The sequence below is a fragment of the Myotis yumanensis genome, unplaced genomic scaffold, assembly GCF_028538775.1.
Source record: "Myotis yumanensis isolate MYYU_CA2020_CCGP unplaced genomic scaffold, mMyoYum1.0.hap1 SCAF_20, whole genome shotgun sequence".
Classification (NCBI taxonomy): Eukaryota; Metazoa; Chordata; class Mammalia; order Chiroptera; family Vespertilionidae; genus Myotis; species Myotis yumanensis.
Window position 1 is genome coordinate 15,669,631 of NW_027223771.1, and position 18,672 is coordinate 15,688,302.

At 44.4% G+C, this 18,672-nt stretch overlaps 1 protein-coding gene across 1 annotated transcript; it reads right to left on the reverse strand.

The window, feature by feature from the left end:
• Nucleotides 1-6,469: 6,469 nt before the first annotated feature.
• On the reverse strand, nucleotides 6,470-12,230 carry LOC138998331 (zinc finger protein 252-like). Its single transcript, XM_070400403.1, has one exon. It carries the CDS (start codon nucleotides 12,045-12,047, stop codon nucleotides 10,653-10,655), a length of 1,395 nt encoding a protein of 464 aa, XP_070256504.1. The 5' UTR covers nucleotides 12,048-12,230; the 3' UTR covers nucleotides 6,470-10,652.
• Nucleotides 12,231-18,672: the final 6,442 nt, after the last annotated feature.

An 18,672-nucleotide genomic window follows, 5' to 3' on the forward strand; every position in this document is an offset into this window, starting at 1 on the left:
GCCCATGATATCTGTATCATTAACAAAAACAGGAACGCTGGGGTCATCCCAAGTAATGGCCATGAGAAAGGGCGGATCTGGAATGTATGCCCAGTATGGAATCTGAGCATCACAGACCTGAACAGCCATAATTGACAGCATGGCTAGAAACAAAGTCTCAGCACTTCGTTGTGCTCCTTGATGAACGACCATGGCCTTGGCCTCCGTTTTCAGCTTCTTCAACTATCTCCAAGTTGGTGGAGATGTCCTCCGAGTTGTCTGTGATCTCCATGGCAGGGATGGCAGCATGGGCGCTAGTGGACCAATTCGTAGCCTCTTGAATGGTGGAGTGACTTCTTGTTCCACTTCGTCCTCCATTTTGACCTTGAAAGGGCTGGACACAGCGGCTGGGGATCCAACGGGGCTCAGAGTCCCCTTCAGGAAATACACAAACAGACCCCCGAGCCCATATCAGAACAGGGCTGGGGCCATGCCATTGTCCTGTAAGTAAGTCTTTCCACTGTACCCAAGGGTGGGATCTGGACAATGAGGACCACTGTTGCTCCGCAGCGGTTTTGCCCTGAGCATCACCATTGAAAAAATTATGGGAATAAAGAGCTCTGTTAAGTAAGTTAGCAGGGGTATCTACATACTCCCCCTTCCTTATTTTTTCAATTTGCCTTTTTAAGGTCTGATGAGCTCGCTCAACTATTCCCTGCCCTTGAGGATTGCATGAGATGCCTGTTTTATGCTGGATTTGAAAAGTATCACAAAACTTCTGGAATGCCGTACTTGTGTAGGCTGGACCATTGTCAGTTTTACTGGTATGGGGGATGCCTAGGAAAGTAAAAGCTTGCAAACAGTAAGCAATAACATTTTTAGCGGCTTCTCCTGTACGAGGGGATGCAAAAATAAAACCAGGAAGTGTCAATAGAAACATGGACATAAGCTTGTTTTCTGAAAGATGGAATATGGGTTATGTCCATCTGCCATAGTTGGCCTGGTTTGTAGCCTCGCGGATTGACTCCTTCTGTAGGAGGAATGAATGTGGTTAGAGGGCATTGAGGACAGAGTTTTACAATTTGCTGAGCCTGTTCCTATGTGATTCGAAACTGCTGATGTAGGCCAGTGGCATTTTGATGATGGAGAGAATGTGAGGCTTTGGCTGCATCTAAAGGAGATAATGTGAGATAGGAAGGTTTAGTAAGTTGATCAGCATAAGTACTTCCCGCAGAGAGAGATCCAGGTAAATCTGTATGAGCTCATATATGGCCAAAGAAACAAGGGTGAGAACATTTCCTGAGTAAAGCTTGTACCTGTAGTAAGAGAATAATCACTTCAGATTAGCCAGTGTCATGTAAATTGGCAGTTTCTAAGTGAATCATAATATTTACAATATAAGGAGAGTCTGAGTAAAGATTAAAAGATTGAGTGGAAAGTTTGCATAACTCTTGATATACTGCTTCGAGCTCCACGCGTTGTGCTGAAGTGTGGTTAGTCTGAAAAACAAAGGGTTGATTATTGATAACTAGGGCAGCTGTGCCATTATTAGAACCATCAGTAAACCCAAGAACTGCATGAGAAATTGGTTGAGTCTTGACTACCTTGGGGAAAATGAAGGAATGCTCTGTAAAAAATTGTATGAGTTTATTAGATGGGTAATGAGAGTCTACTGTACCGTGATAGCCCAGGAAGGAAAGAGGCCATTTATCATCCATATGAAATAGCCATTGCCTTTGTTGAGCCTTATAGGGTACCACAATGGTATGGGGCTCTTGACCAAAAAGTTCCAAAGATCTGAGACATCCTGCAAAAATAAGATCTGCTACTGCTTCTGAGTAAGGATAAACTACCTTTTTTGGGGAGGAGTGCAGATGAATCCACTCCAAAGGTCCCTGTTGCCATAAGAGGCACAGGATACACTGGCGTAGCCAATACTAAATACAGCCATGGCTGTGAGTAATCAATTTTTTGTACAAATTGTTCCTTTAAGGCAGCTTCTATGTGGGAGATAGCCTTGCGAGCTGCAGGAGTAAGCTGATGAGGGGAGAGCGGGTCACTATCCCCACGAAGAATATCAAATAAAGGTTTAAGGTCATTAGTAGTTATGCCTAAAGTTGGCCTAATCCAGTTGACATCCCCCCAAAATTTTTGAAAATCATTTAAAGTCTCTAGTTTGTCTATCCTGAGTTGAATCTTTTGAGGTCGAATTTTTCTTCCTTCTATGATATGTCCAAGATATAGGTAAGGGTCTCGTCTTTGAACTTTTTCAGGTGCAATAATTAACCCAAATTTAAGAAGAGCCTGTTGTAAGTCATCATACACTTGTTCTAATTGACATTCTGTATAGTGAGCTAAAAGGATGTCATCCATAAAGTGTATGATATAAGCCTGCAGATGTTTCTCTCAAACTCCGCTAATTGCCTAACAAACTTTTGACACAGGGTAGGCCAATTATCCATTCCCTGAGGCAATACCTTCCAATGATAGCAGCACATGGGTTCCTGAAAATTAGTAGATGGGACACTGAATGCAAATCGTTTGCAATCAGAGGGATCCAGAGGAATAGTGAAAAAACAATATTTTAAATCTAGTACTAATAGCTTCATCCCATTAGGGATTGCTACAAAGGGAGACCAGGCTGTAAAGGTCCCATAATTTCCATAGTCTTGTTTATTGCCCTTAAATCCTGTAAAAGGCGCCAATTTCCTGATTTCCTTTTTTATGATAAAAATAGGAGTATTCCAAGGACTGGTAGTCTCTTCTATATGCCCTAGCTGGAGTTGTTCCTGTACCAACTCGTGAGCAGCTTACATTTTTTCTTTGGAAAGGGGCCACTGCTATACCCATACAGGGTCATCTGACTTTTAAGATACCTTGTCAGCTATGTGGATAACAGGAGAAACAATGACCACCCCCTAAAAATTTCCCTGCGCTGGGGTGGTAACAAGAGCATCACCCAGGGCAGAGAGAATGTCTCGTCCCCATAAATTCACATGGATCGCTGGCAAGATATATGGCTGAAATAACCCAGAGTGACCTTCATTGTCTTGACACTTTAACATTTGTGAACTCTGTAAAGGAGAGTTGGTCTGACCTATTCCTTGAAGTTGTGTCATAGCTTCTCTTTAGGGCCACTGTTTAGGCCAGTGAGCTAAGCTTATGACAGAAATATCTGTTCCTGTATCTAAAATCTCTGTAAATATTTTCCCTTGTATAAGTAAGGTTCTCTCAGGCCTTGAATGAGAAATGGCTTGTACCCAATATGCCTTGTCCAAGGGGCCAAAACCCCTGGCTCCCTGAGACTCTGGAAAGTAGATTGCCTGTGGCAGGCAGAGGGAGCAAAATCAATTGAGCAATTTTCATGTCTGAGGTGATGGTGATATCTCTGGGGGCAGAGACCATAATTTTAATTTCCCCCTCATAATCTGCATCAATTACTCCTGGAAAAATTTGTAATTTTTTCATAGTTAAGCTGCTTCTACCTAGTAAAAGGCCAAACATCCCTTTAGGAGTAGGTCCATACACTCCTGTAGGGATGGCCTGTGGTCCCAATTCTGGAGTTAATACATATCGCCCTATGGATCCAAGGTCCAACCCGGTGCTTCCGGGGGTTGCTCGGAATAACTCTTGTATCGTTTTGCTCCCTGGGGCAGGCTGGGTGCTGTGCAGCCAGCTGGCCTTGAGACAGCACAAGGACAGGAGGGTAAACAGACAATGCCCCTATTATTTGCCAGGGCTGGGCTGGACCATACTGAGCACAGGCTGTTTTTAACTCCTTCAAGGTTTTAGAAGGAAGCGGGTCCTAAGTACACTCATGGTGTCCCATGTTAGGGTTCACCTGTTCCATAACAGGGAAGGTGTGAATGTCCAATTCTTCACCACACTTTCGTGCCTCCTGCAAAGCCATCTGTAGAGGGGAAAGTGGAACTGGTGCTGCACAAGGCAGAGGAGAGCGGTGGGAACGGCCCCTGCGGCTTCTCTTTTTCTTACCAAGAAGCTTTAATTCTTCTAAAGAGTGTTCTAACACATCCTCCATATCAATACCCTCTACAGTTCCAGCAGAAAAATATTCTTCCTCCTCTTTTGCCTGAACACCTGTATCATCATCATGATAAGGGGCAGCCGCTTCCTCAAGATCCTCCTCATCTTGAGGATTTAATTTGTCTTTAAAATTTATATTATTCCTTTTTAATAAACTGTCTTTTTCAGACCCCTGTTTTGTGCCATCACACTGCTTCTCCTTTTTTCCTGGCTTAAGAGACGGTTGATTATGGTCATGCCTGGGGTCTAAACAATCCCGTATCAAATTCCATAAGGAAAATGCATCAACCGGGGTCTTACTTGGCCCAAGGGCTTTATAATGATTGCACATTTGTTCTCCAATTTTCTGCCATGTTTCTAAGTTAACGGTTCCTTCCTCAGGAAACCAAGGGCAGACCTCCGGGATGAATTTTAAAAAAATTTCTACTTCTTGTCCTTAACCTTAGTTCCTTTACTGTTGAGCATAGACTTTAACATTTTCCCATAAGGGGCATTTTCCCGAGATTCTAACTGTCCCATGCTTTACTCCGGACTATCAAAAAAATTGCTCCTCCCTTACCTTAATGAGTGCACTCTTTATCCGGAGGAGTTCCTCCCCGTCTGCTTCCCAAGTCCTCAGTTCCCTGATGTCCGGGCGCCAATTTGTCAGGGCCATCCTGACAGGTTGAACCAGGCTGAGGTAGGGAGGTGGGAATTGAGCAAAGAAAGAAAGACAGGAGAGCGGGATTGGGAGGACTGCAGCTCAATTGAGGAACTGCAGCAAGTTTATTAAGCACGCAATGCCTTTTATACACAAGACACTGAATAGGAGGTCTGTCAAGAGGAATGTATTCTTAGTTCATTTTAATCTCTAAGGGAGAGATAGAGTAGAAGGACAAATTCTCGGTACAGCAAATCTCAGAAAATAGTTACAGACTTCTTGATAAACCATGAAAGGCTGTTCTCATTCTACAAAGGTTGCTCTCATTCTACTGATAACTGCCATCCAAACAAGTCTGGGAAAACTGTGTGGGTAAGGGTCCCAGCCTTGCTAGCCCCTTCAGGTGCAAGATCCATGTCAGCTTACACCCGGTCTCCAACAGATATTTATCAATCTAAGGGAACAAAATGGTCCTCTTCTTTCCTTATTGGGAAAACATCCACCATGGCCTGGGCAGTGAGGCTTAATGGTAAGAGAGTCAGCCTACACACATGAAGGGTGGAGAATTAAATTCTTTGTCAAGGACAAGTACCTGGGTTCAAGGTTTAATACATGGAAACTATTGGGGGCTCATGCAGGTGAAATCCAGTTGATGTGTGTCTCTTCTAAGTTTCTCTCTCTCTCCATCCCCACTCTTCCACTCTGAATAATAATCAGTGGGAAAATATCCTCCTGTGAGGATTATGAAAAACAAAAATAGAACCATCTACCACCGCTACAACAACAAGGGGCTTCTGCCTGCACAGCCCACTCCTCCTTATGCTCTCTTGCCTTTTTTTGGGATGTTCCCACTGCAGCTTGGACAAAATATTTTTTTAATTTTGCATTGCTTAGAGTATTATATATGTCTCCTTTGGTTTTTCTCCCCTTGACCTTCCCCTGGCCTCCCATACCCCCCAGTGTCTTGTGTCCATTGGTTATGCTTATATGCATGCCAGAAGTCCTTCAGTTGTTCTCTTATAGCCCTCCCCCACCCCCGAACCTTCTCCAGCCTTCCCGCTGTAGTTTGACAGTCTGTTCAATGTTGCTCTGTCTCTGTATCTATTTTTGTTCATCAGTTTATAATGGTCTTAATTAACTATAAATGAGTGACACCATGTGATATTTTTATTTCATTGATTGGCTTATTTCACTTATCATAATGCTCTCCAGTTCCATCCATGCTGTTGCAAATGATAAGAATTCCTTTTTTTCAGCACCATAGTATTCCATCATGTAGATGTACCAGTTTTCAAATCCATTCATCTGCTGATGGGCACTTAGGCTGTTTCCAGATCTTAGCTATGGTAAACTGTGCTGCTATGAACATAGGGGTGCATATATCCTTTCTGATTGGTGTTTCTTTTTTTCTGGGTATATATTCCTAGAAGTGGGATCACTGGGTCAAATAGAGTTCCATTTTTAACACTACGGTGTCGGGTGAATTTCCCGCCAAAATATAAGATGGCGCGGGCAATTATTTAGGTTTCCCGCGCAAAATCAGAGTTAGTTTAAAATGCCTATATCTTTTGAAGTATGGGTTCGATTGAAATGAAATTTTCGGTTTCTTGTGTAAAAAATGAAAATTTATTCAATCACAGACATTTTTTTATCTATTCAGTACATAAATAATTCGATATATATAAACTAAATACGAAAAACCCAAAAAATACTTATTACCTAAAAATATACACATATTTTTAAAGTTTAAAATAAAATTTTCATAATAAATCAAAACAAATAGAAATTAATAGTTTTTTAGCGTATGATATTTTTCAAAACACGCCCCTTTATGTAGAGGTATATTGCAAAATTTGCACATGTAGCGTGTCTCACTGCGCAATTTATGAACGGAACATACGCGACACCTTCTCAAAATGTTTTTCTTTTATTAATTATTTTCTTTAATTATTATGCGAACACTTTGCGGAACGATTTTATTTTATTTGGTTAAAAAATTCTATATGAATGTCTTTATCACAATTTATTTAAATATTTAAACACGTAATAATATTCACAAAACTCAAAACTAAAGACGTCCGGACACAAGAAGTATTTCTCAATAACTATTCTCTTTGCATGGTGAGATATCCAGGGATATCGGTTATAAAATGAGAAAACAATACATTGGTACCCTAACGGTATTGTACTCGACCAGCGCCATAAAGTGTTCTCTACTTACAAGGGATTTTTATGATACCTATTACCCCAATGGGTATGAAACGGTTCGCATACGCAGGTAGGTATCTTTGTGAACGGCAAACAAACAAATATTTGGTAATACGCAGTTACAATCGGCCCGAGTTTACACGTTTCCCGTACTCCACCGCAAATCTATATGAACCGAGTTAAGACGGCTCCCGCAGAGTACGCGCAATTCACGTGAGCCGACTTAACTTGTTTCCCGCAATCCAAGTGTTAACTTTTTGAGGAAACTCCATACTGCAGTCTTCCATAGTGGCTGCATCAGTCTGCAGCAGTGCATGAATGTTCCTTTTTCTTCGCATCCTCGCCAGCACTTGTTTGTTGATGATAGCCATTCTGACAGGTGTGAGATGGTACCTCATTGTTGTGTTGATTTGCATTTCTCAGATGATTAGTGACTTTGAGCATGTTTTCATATGTCTCTTGGCTTTCTGAATGTCCTCTTTTGAAAAGTGTCTATTTAGGTCAGTACACATCATAGCAACTGGTCGTTCCGCCATTCAGTCGATTTGCATGTTAGCCTTTTATTATATAGGATATTTTATTTTATTTTTTCAATATATTTTATTGATTTTTTAGAGGGAGGAAGGGCAAAAGATTGAGAGTTAGAAATGATAAGCTGTCTCCTGCACACCTCCTACTGGGGGTGTGCCCGCAACCAAGGTATATGCCCTTAACCGGAATCGAACCTGAGACCCTTCAGTCCGCAGGCTGACACTCCATCTACTGAGCAAAATACACACACATACAGACACACACACACACGCGCGCGCGCACATGCACAAGTGGAAGTGAGAAAATGCGCAATTAGCTAAATAGGGACTCTAGGCAGCACCCACATTTAGGGATATATTTTGTGCAGTGCTTGGTGAGTGTGGCCACTCATTTTATATCCACGGAATCAATGGAACTATGAGGGGAAGGAAGGAAGGATAGGAGAACCCACGGGAGAAATGGCCATTTAGGTTTGAAGGTTAAGAATGTCCCAATGATGGACTCCTGGCTACCTCTCCCTGCTCTGCTTCGCTCCCCAGCTTCTCCTCAGGCACCACAATCTGTGCCTCTCTCCCTGCTCCAAAGCCCCAACTGAGTGTTTGCAATAGAAAAGTCCTGTGTTCTGCCTTTAGAGAATAAAAACAAAAGCAAAACAATGAAACTGCTCTTTTGCATCTTCCTCCAGCACCGTGCTGTTTGGCCAGTTTTCATGGGGCAGCCTTTCGGCGCTTTTATCTTGATTTGTTGATGATTGCCATTCTGACAGGTGTGAGATGGTACCTCGTTGTTTTGATTTGCCTTTCTCAGATGATTAGTGACTTTGAGCATGTATGTTGAAACTGGCTCCAGTTTCCCCAGAAGCCAGCTGCCCTGTGGCTTTTCCTGTACACAGTTGGATGTTACCCACTTCTTGAAGGGATGCAGCTTTGGTGCAACACAGCTTTCTCCTCACCATTTTGGCCCAGTGGCTGGCTGTCCCTCTCAAGCTCACTTCCCAGTTCTTGCTGTAGTCCAGGCATCCTCTGCCCTTCCTTCTTGTAAAATGTCTGCTCAGGTGCATGTAATTTGTTAATACCAGGAGGATATTCTTTGATTTAGTTGTATTTCCAGTCTGGCTCAAGACAAGATGCACAATACATCTGCCTATTAGGCCCCCATTTATTTTATTTATTTATTTGTATTACTTTCTGATCCTTGCTGTTAAAACCAGCCAGACTGACCTCCCTACAGCTTGTATATGCACAGGGCAGGCTTCCACCTGGAGCCTGCCACCACTTCCCAGAATTCCTCAGTGAAGACCCCACTGACTAACGCTGGTTTCACCTCCCCCCATAGCTGCTGGTCCATTCTCTGTGGACTGTCCTCCACTAGATGCCAGTTCCCAAGGACAGGGGACTCTGTATTTGGGGCATCTGAAAAAGTTGGGCTCAACAGTATCCACAGCCTCAACACATGGCTGCCGAGCCTCCATCCAACGGGATTCAAGTTCTCATCCCTACAGCCTTCCCTCAGCCCACCCACTCAAGGAACCTGGCCCATGAGCTGGCAGGAACACGTTCATAGGCACACAACCTCTCTGCCCCTCAACCAGACACCCCAGCAGCACACTATTCTCCAGAATCCAGGAACTAACGCCTCATTGCAGGTCTCCCATGCACAGGCAAAACGTAGGGAGGGGCACACTGTCCACAACTCATCCTCCAAATGTGGAATTATATGAAGACCAAGCCAATCCTTCTGAAAATGCTTGTACTGCAGAATGTTCTCACCACTGACAATACACACTACCATATCCTGGAGAACCCATGCTATCTCCAGGACCGGCTGGGTGAGGAGTGGGGGAGAGTCGTGCTTTAATTTTAATAAAATTAAAGTGAAAAATAATCTCTAAAGTGAAAATGAGACTTAAACACCAGTGGGTCTCAGGGGTGTGAGTGGGTTGGCTGGAGGCAGAACTTTCTAAATCTGAACTGATTTGGGGACCTGTAGCATCAGGGGGCTTCTCTCAGATACAGAACTAACTTCATGTGCAGCAGGCCAGGTGCCCGGGGGTGGGGAAGAGCAGGCTCGAGAGACCTCTGGATGGACAGAAGACCCCTGGCCAGCTCATCCTAGGCAGACACAGAACCCAAATCCCTCCCAGTGCCTTGCCTGGGCCTCCTCTCTGCCAAACCCTGGGAAAGATACAGTGTACCCAGCTGCAGTGGGAGCATCTGAGGCAAAGGCTGAAAAGTGAGCAGGACACCAGGGTGAATGTTTGAGGTTTTTGGTAATCCTCATCTGAGGATATTTTTCCATGGATTTTGAGAGAGAGTGCAAGGGAGGGGAGAAAGGAAGAAAGAGATTGAGGGGGACATCAATGTGAGAGAGAAGAAAAAAATTAGATGCCTCCTACATAGCACAACATGTCCTGGGACAAACAGGCAAATTAGAACCACAAAGTCATGCAGTCTTTATTTCAAGGCCATGAGCAGCAATGCACTATAAGCCAATTGGTCAAAGAGTGATTTCCTGGCATGATGCTGTCCCTCCTAAAGCAAGAAAGTTTGGGAACCACACCATATCTGTTAACTCTATGATGATGGATCATAATTGTGCTTAACAATCATCCCTGGAGTTGAATATAACCAAAATAATTAAAAGTACAAAAGAAAAACACCTTTACTAAAAGATCATAAACCAGACAGAGGACAGCAAGTGGTTCGCAGGTTGGTGAATCAACACCTGGAACAATTCATCACAGCATAATGTGAGAAGCACATATCCCTGAAAGAGGCAGCACTTCTTAGTTGAGGACGGGTGCCCTGGATGAGTCCTGGGTCAGGTGCATTACCTCCACAGAGATAAAGGAATGAAGATCCTGTCAGGAGCTGGAATAATCATAATGTTCTCAAGCACAAGAGAGAACACAGAATACATTTCCCCTGAGCACAAAAGGGTTGGGACTGATACACAGTCTTCAGGTGAGCCAGGTGGTAGAGGGCAAATCTCTTCAGCCACAAATCAATCGGGTAGAAGATCTGTGCATGTTACCATTGCAATGCACTCCTTCAAGCCTCAGTTGTATTGGAAACTTATGTGGAATCTAGTACAGTGTATGTCCCATTAAAAGGGTTTAAATTCCGGAAAATAGTTCCCAAATAGTGGCCTTCAGTGTTATTATTCAAGTGAATAAAATAAAACATTCTGTGCAAATTTAACACTTCTCTCCACTGTGACCTCTCAGATGTTTAATAAGACTAGATTTTTCTCAAAAACACTTCCCACATTCAGTACAATCATATGGCTTCTTTCCAGTGTGAACTCTCTGGTGTTTAATGAGTTTAATTCTTTCACTGAAGGACTTCTCACATTCAGTACAGTGATATGGCTTCTCTGCAGTGTGAACTCTCAGATGGCTAATAAGGTTAGATTTTTGGCTAAGAGACTTCCCACATTCAGTACACTCATAGGGCTTCTCTCCGGTGTGAACTCTCTGGTGTTTAATGAGTGTGCTCCTCACATGGAAGGATTTCCCACATTCAGTACATTCATATGGCTTCTCTCCAGTATGAACTCTCTGGTGTTTAATGAGTGTACTTCTTTCATTGAAGAACTTTCCACATTCAGTACACTCATATGGCTTCTCTCCAGTGTGAACTCTCTGGTGTTTAATGAGTGTACTTCTTTCACTGAAGAACTTTCCACATTCAGTACATTCATATGGCTTCTCTCCAGTGTGAACTCTGAGATGTCTAATAAGGCTAGATTTTTGGCTAAAAGACTTCCCACATTCAGTACACTCATGTGGGTTCTCTCCACTGTGAACTCTCAGATGTTTAATAAGCTTAGGTTTTTCAGAAAAAGACTTTCCACACTCAATACACGCATACGGCTTCTCTCCAGTGTGAACTCTCAGATGATTAATAAGCTCAGATTTTTTGCGAAAAGACTTCCAACATTCAGTACACGCATATGGCTTCTCTCCAGTGTGAACACTCTGGTGTTTAATGAGTGTACTTCTTTCACTGAAGAATTTTCCACATTCAGTACATTCATATGGCTTCTCTCCAGTGTGAACTCTGAGATGTCTAATAAGGTTAGATTTTTGGCTAAAAGACTTCCCACATTCAGTACACTCATATGGCTTCTCTCCAGCATGAACTCTCTGGTGTTTAATGAGTGTACCTCTTTCACTGAAGGACTTTCCACATTCAGTACACTCATACGGCTTCTCTCCAGTGTGAACTCTGAGGTGTACAGTGAGGTGAGCCCTTCGATGAAAGGACTTCCCACATTCACTACACAGATAGGGCTGTTCGCTAGGGTGAACTCTCTTATATCCAATGATGTTAAAGATTTGCCTAAAAACTTTCCTACATTTGTTACACTCATAAATCATTTCTCCAGAATATGCACCCTGACATTGAACAACTTTCAGGTTGTGGCTGGCAGCATTTTCACAGTCACCCCACTGGTGATGACTTTTTTTATCAAGAAATTCCTGTGAAATCTCACTGCCAAAGGGTAGCTCCTCAGTTTTGAGAATGGCCTGGTGCTGGGGAAGCTCTGAGTTGCATTGCAAGTCTTCCCCAACCTCCCTGCTGGTTGAAGGCACCGAAGATAAGTAGACGCTGCACCTGCTCACATAGGATGCCCTGACCATAGCTTGTTTCCAGGGCTCCTCCCCACATTCATTCCTCTGTTCCTGGTGAGGATTTGCACTAAAATAGAAGTCTCCAAGACATGCATCAGTACAGAGGGCTTTCTGATCAAAGTATGCTGCATGTGACCCAGTCAGGTGAAAAATATGTTGTAACACAGAGAAACGGCGCTTACACAGATGGGTCTTCTGGGTATCTGCAGCTTTCTTAGATGCCCTTACTTGTGACTCTCCTCGTCTAGATACACTGTCATCAGAACAGGCCTCCTCATCTTCCATTTTATGCCAACAACCTGAAAAGTGAGAAATGGTGAGGAAATGAATGTTGAATGTGGTGACAGGGGGAAGTCTGGTTACAAGAGTGTGTTACACACACAAATTGGTTCCATGCAATTGTCTGAAAATATGAGATGTGCAGGAAGGATTAACAAGAGGCTCTTGTGACTTTCTGGGCTAATGAAGATCACAAAATAGGAAGGCCTCAGCAGAAATATGACACAAACATGGCAGGCACCACATGGATTAGAATATGGATCTCCAGCTAATCTTTCAACTAACAAAATTCAGCACAGCTTGCCTGCTGGGGACTGGGACGAGCTGTGCAAGGTTTTGGCTCCATCTCATTCCAAGTAAAATTCAATAAAAGAGTAGCTGGTTTTGAGGATTACTTAGCACGTATGTGCATGTCATAACACATGTGCAAGTCAATGTTGCAGAATACTGTAGTGGCACCAATGCAGAGAAATAGGTGGTGAAGAAGTGAGCAGTCAGCACTTGGCCAGAGCAACACAGCTTGCTATATTATTCAGGGAAGAAAATATAACAAAGAATTGAATGGGGGCCTTACAAGAACAGCCCATGGTTCATGTAAATAAAGACCATAACATGACACAAGCTGCCACAAAGAACCCTTACCTAGAGAAAGAGTGCAGAAGTTGAAGCCATGCATGCGGACACTGTAAGCCTCCCATGAAGAGAAAGTGCAAGCTGGGACCCATTAAGCTCAATGCAAAACTCCTGACTCCCTAACACTTCTTGCACTTTTTGAGGTTATGGGTGTTAGTGATGTTCGTGGAGTCCTTTGCTCAGGGTTCCCCATCCAGCTCATCCCTGGAAGCCACAGCACGTTTGACAGGAAAGCGGGAAAAATTAGCAGAGGCAATGTTCTGGCTGTGGGAGAGGGAAAGCTACGGCTGAGGAATAAAGGAAGAGAGGGCATCACCTCAGGACACTGGGAGAATGTGAAGGTCTTACCTACAGATGATACAAGGGCAAAAACTTCCTGCATCACATCACAGTACAGAAGTCTCTGAGCCTCATCAAGGAGCCCCCACTCCTCCTGAGAGAAGGCAATGGCCACGTCCTCAAAGTTTACATCCTGTCATAATGGGGACAGTACAGCCCATGATCAGATTCACTCCTAAGATTGTAAGTCTGTCATACTCGCTACCCTCCACACCCATCGCTCTTTTCACACTACACATCAGAGAAAATACCAGGTCTTCATCCCATGAAAGCCACTGTCTTCTTATTTTCCTGCTGCTATTTTTCTTCCCACAACAACTAAGACAGTTGAGCAGATAGAAGATACCTGAGCTCTGGACCTCCCATGTATGCCACACTGCCTCTTATAATACAGTGGGAGTCAAAAGCATAGGCTAGAGAGGGATGTTGGCCATAGAGAGAGTGTGAGTGATTTGATACTGATCTTCTCAGGAAATAGCCTTAATGTCCCTACGATTGTTCTTCTAAGACACCAAAAACATGGCATCACAAATCACCCTCTTGACCCCAATCCCAGGGTGTTGAGGCCATCACTTTTCACAATCTACTGCACATAGTTCCTTGAGCAACACTTCTCTCACACAGCTTCATTCCCAGAGGCACAACTTCAAAGGTAATTCAAATATATCTTGGCATGGTTAAATTTTTTTCCTAATCACCATCTTTTCCAAAAATATAGTTCACCACCTCCATAATCTAGTTCTCTCTTTCCCTTCTACCTTACCCATGCCAGTGGAGATTTACAAGACTGGGTAACACTGATGAATGCTACCTCATTCCCATCAACCAGTGTGTCAGAAATCCTATCTTCCCTAAACCAATGACACTTGGGAGTAAATGCTTTGCATTTGCCTCCCTAAAGAAAGGTTAAATCGTTTATGTCAATCTGATTAGTGTCATTTGTTGTCCACACCCAGGGACAAATTAAGTTAGAAAATAAGCCTTATTTTGATAGTTCTTTTATTCAGGAGGAGCCAACCCGGTCCCTCCCTGCAACATGAATGATAAAATGTATGTTAAGGAATTTTAAAATTGCTCAAACCTCGCTGCCTTGGGTCTAGTTCTGCGTGTGTAAGAAGGGACAGAGTAAAGTTTAGTAGCAGGCCAGAAGAAGCTGGCAAGGCCATCCAAACCACCCAGCCGCTAATGGCCAGAGCCACCTGAGGCAGACCTCCTCGGACTAGCAACAGCTGACTTTGACTAGGACAGACTGGGCTTTTTCCAACTGGGCCCCCATGAGCCGATGGTCAAAATGAAGATCGGGGGCCAGACTGTGAACTTTATGATTGATACAGCGACAGAACACTCGGTAGTTACTCAGAAGGTAGCTCCCCTATCAGGACAGGAAGTCACCATGATTAGAGCTACTGGTACCACAGCTGCAGACTGTTCTGCCGCCCCCACCGATGTCAGTTAGGCGGCCATTAAGTGGTTCATAAATTCCTATATTTACCAGTTGACCTGGTCCCTCTAATGGAAGCAGAAACCACTTTTGCCCCAGATGGCTCAGCACAGCCTTGCCTAGGTGAAGAGACCTCTCCAATGATCCTGTCCTTAGCAGTGCTGAGAGAGGAAGAATGGAGACTTTATACCCCCCAGCCAAAGGCCCCCACGTCTGTTCTTGTCAGGCCCCCATAAGGGGACTTGGGCAGTGTTCCTGTTATCTGCCCAAATTCCCAAGACTGTAAAAGTACGTGTTCACTGATAAGGTGTAAATGTGGGTTTATTTAATGTTTATATGTCTACTTAGGTATAAATATTTATTCACGTAAATATGGAAGTCTACAAAAAAAATATTTAAGACTGAAGGCTGAATGACTGTGTGGGGTGAACCCTGAAAGGGCGAGGGCTAGGCCCTCCACCTTGCCCCAGGGTAAGGGCTAGGCCCTCCACCTTGCCCCAGGGTAAGGCCTACATCCTCCATCTTACCTTGGCCACGTGCTTGGCAAGGACCTTCTTCCCGGAAGTCTAAGACTCTGCTAGCCACACCCAGGAACAAGACATCGACTTGCGCCTGGCCAATCGGCAGAGCACAGTCCTTTCTCCTCCCCTTACTCCAACCCCCCCTTTAAAACCCATCTCTAGGCGGGGTTCTGTCTCTCAGCCACTTGGCCTGCCATTGTGTCTGCGAGTCTGGTGGATGGGGAGCTCGAGCTAGCTTGAAATACAGATTCTTATGCTTTTGCATCGGATTGGCTGGCTCCCTGATGTGGTTTCTTGGGAATCTTGAAATCTGGGCATAACAAACCCCAAGAGTAGAGGGTGTCTGGCTGCCAAGAGGGCAAGTGCCCAACTGGGCAAAGAAGAATACCCACCAGATTTTGGTCTCTATTGAGAAACAGCTAACAGTTGGCAGCTTGTATACTGTCTTTCAGACCTGAGTGACCATGCCCATGTCAGGGGTAGTACAAATCTCAACTGTAGAAAACTAGGAAAGGCCTGTTTGGAATAGAAGATCTGAGGCATGGTTATGCATTTTTGAAGGACATGGAGAGAAGGTTTAAAGTCTGGTTTGAAAGTATAAAATTTATAACGGTTGTGTACGTGATTTTTAAAAAGGAAAAGAGAAATATTAAAAGGAAATTAATCAAATAGTACAGGCCAGTAAGCCAGAGAGAGTAAATAATTTACATTCTGCCTCCCTAAACAGAGGGTAAATAGTTATGCCAAAGTACTTAGGGGGGACTGATAAAAGAAATATAACAGTTACTATTTTGTTATAACTCTGAAAAATCCATGAAAAAGGGCTGGCAAGGAAAATCAGAAAATCCTAGAGCAGATCAGTATGTTTTTCTCCTTATATAATTCCTCTGAAATCTGGCAATGCTTAATAAGTCATGGCAATACATTTCTTTGCATGAAATCAATAAGACCGGTTTTCAATAGTGATTTTATTAACCGGAAACTTTGACTGGAGTATCGTGTTTTAAAGAAACGTGTCTAAGCTCTGAAGACATGAAGCCAATAAGAGTGCCAAAGGAAAAGCCTGGTATCCTGCTTGGGAGCCGTGAAGATGGCTGGCGCTGGAGCGTCAGGCCCATGCCCTACCATCACTGGCGGTTGGACAGAGTAGAAGGGGAACAATAAGGATGCCTCTGCATCCCTGCGGAACCCCCACACACTCTGGGCCGCAACGATAGGAGGGCTGCTGAGATGGGCCTTAAAGCCTAGAGTGTGGGCTCAGGTGGAGTTGCTACAGGTGAGGGATTCACCTAACTCAGCAGATACTGCAGGTGGGCCTGATGGCAGCTGGGTGGCTTGGCTTCCTGGCCCTACGGGGCACATTAAGATTCAATCATGAAATTCCAGCAAAGATAGTCAGTTACCATTCTTGTTGTGTTTATGCAAACAATCTGGCCAAATTGAATACGGTAAATAAATTGGTATTTTAATGAACGGAGGGGTAATTTTAAGGAGAAAAATCCTATTTCAATAGAGGTTGCTAAAACTGAAATGTTTTCTTTCCCTTCCACCGGACCATTTGTTATAGTTTGTCTCGGCCAGGTCACAAGCCCAGCTCCTTCTGTACCCAGGACAGCAGGGAGCCTGACTAGAAGGTGATCTCTGACTAGACACACCTGCTGCAGATCACCCTCAAGAAGACAGCGGACCTCGGAGGACCCCTTGTAATCCTCCTGATGCTGTTGACTTTTGGCTCTTGCATTATTAACAGACTAGTCCAATTTGTCAAGGAGTGTATAGGAATAGTTCAGTTGATAGTTCAGTCCGTCTCATGATTGAGCTGGAAGTTCCAAGACAAGGGGGGAATGAAAGGACAGAACAGGACTGATAGCTGTGTCCTTAACCCCTCTTCCAAGAAAAAGCCACAGAATGTATCAGTTACTCAGCCTGCCCTTATCTCGACCAATGGGAAAGCGGGGGAAACTAGCCCAAGGCCAAAAGGATGCTATCCACCGCCCCCCCCCCCCCATCTTTGTGTAACCAGACCCTAGCTGCACCCTGCCATTGCAACACTAGCCCCCTGCTCTTGTGTCACTAGCCCCTGGCCCTCACTCAACCAACCGGAATCGGCCAAATCAGTGGTCAGAGTGTGCCCCCACCCCCAACCCCTATAAATTCTTTGTTCTTCCAAGACTCCGGCCTCTCTTGCATCCAGTAATGGAGGCAGAGAGACCAAGCTAGCTTGAATAAAAGACTCTATGCTTTTGCATCGGACTCGGTGCTCCCTGGTGGTTCGGGGGGGGGGGGGGGGGCGTCCTTGAAATCTGGGCATAACACTTACAAGGCGGCACTGCAGCCTTTCACCCTCTTCCCCCATCAACCATGTGTCACCCATGAGGGACTCACCATTCTGAGCTCTGGGACCTGGGCGGCGGGAACTGAGAGGCGCCGGTCCCCAAGGCTGGAGGGTGAAATGGGGTCAGGCTGCTGTGAGCAGAGAGGAGTTCGGGAGGCACGAGGACGCCCATCTCGGGCTGTTGGACTCAAGGAGCCTCAGACACACCCTGCACAGCAGGCACGCTGCCTCCCAGGCCTCCTCGTCCTCACCACAAGCGCCATGAAGCCTGTGAATCTGTGAACAAAGATCTGAGAGGTTAAAATGTCCACCACAAGGAGAAAGGTGGAAGTTCCACCCTAACCGGATGCACAGACACCAAAATGCCCTTTAGTGCCTCCCACAGGAGTGCAGTTCCTTCTGGCTAATGTAGTTTTGTCAACCACCCAATGTAGTACTGGCATCCCAGCCAATGAGTTATCCGTGGTGGGCAAACCGGGGCTCACAAGCCACATGCCGTTCTTTGGCCCCTTCACTGTGATTCTTCCACAAACTACCACATGGAGGCGCTCGCGTACAGTGCGATTGAAACTTCCTGGCCATGCGCAGAAGTCGGTATTTTGTGGAAGAGCCACACTCAAGGGACCAAAGAGCCACTTGTGGTTCGCGAGCTGCGGTTTGCCAAGCCTGTTTGCCGACCACTGATTAGGTGAATAAAAGTGTTGTGGCAGAGAGTGATGGCTGGGGAGGGACTAAATGGGACCAGAGGCCTGGCTAACTAGAGCAGACTAACAGATCTCTGAGGGGAAGGAGGTGGGAGGAATGCAAGAGACCCACCAAAGAATATATACAGAGGGGGGGAATGGGAGACATCAATAATTCTATCAACAATAAAAATAATATGTGTTTTTGTAAATTTTAAAATAATGTGGCCTAGCTGGTATAGCTCAGTTGTTGAACCTCGATCTATGAACTAGGAGGTCACGGTTCTTTTCATTTTATTTTTATTTTTTAAATTATTTCTTGTTTAAAGTATTACATATAGTATTACATATAACTCCTTTTTCCCCCATTGAGCTCTGCCCAGCTATCCTCACGCCTCAGTAT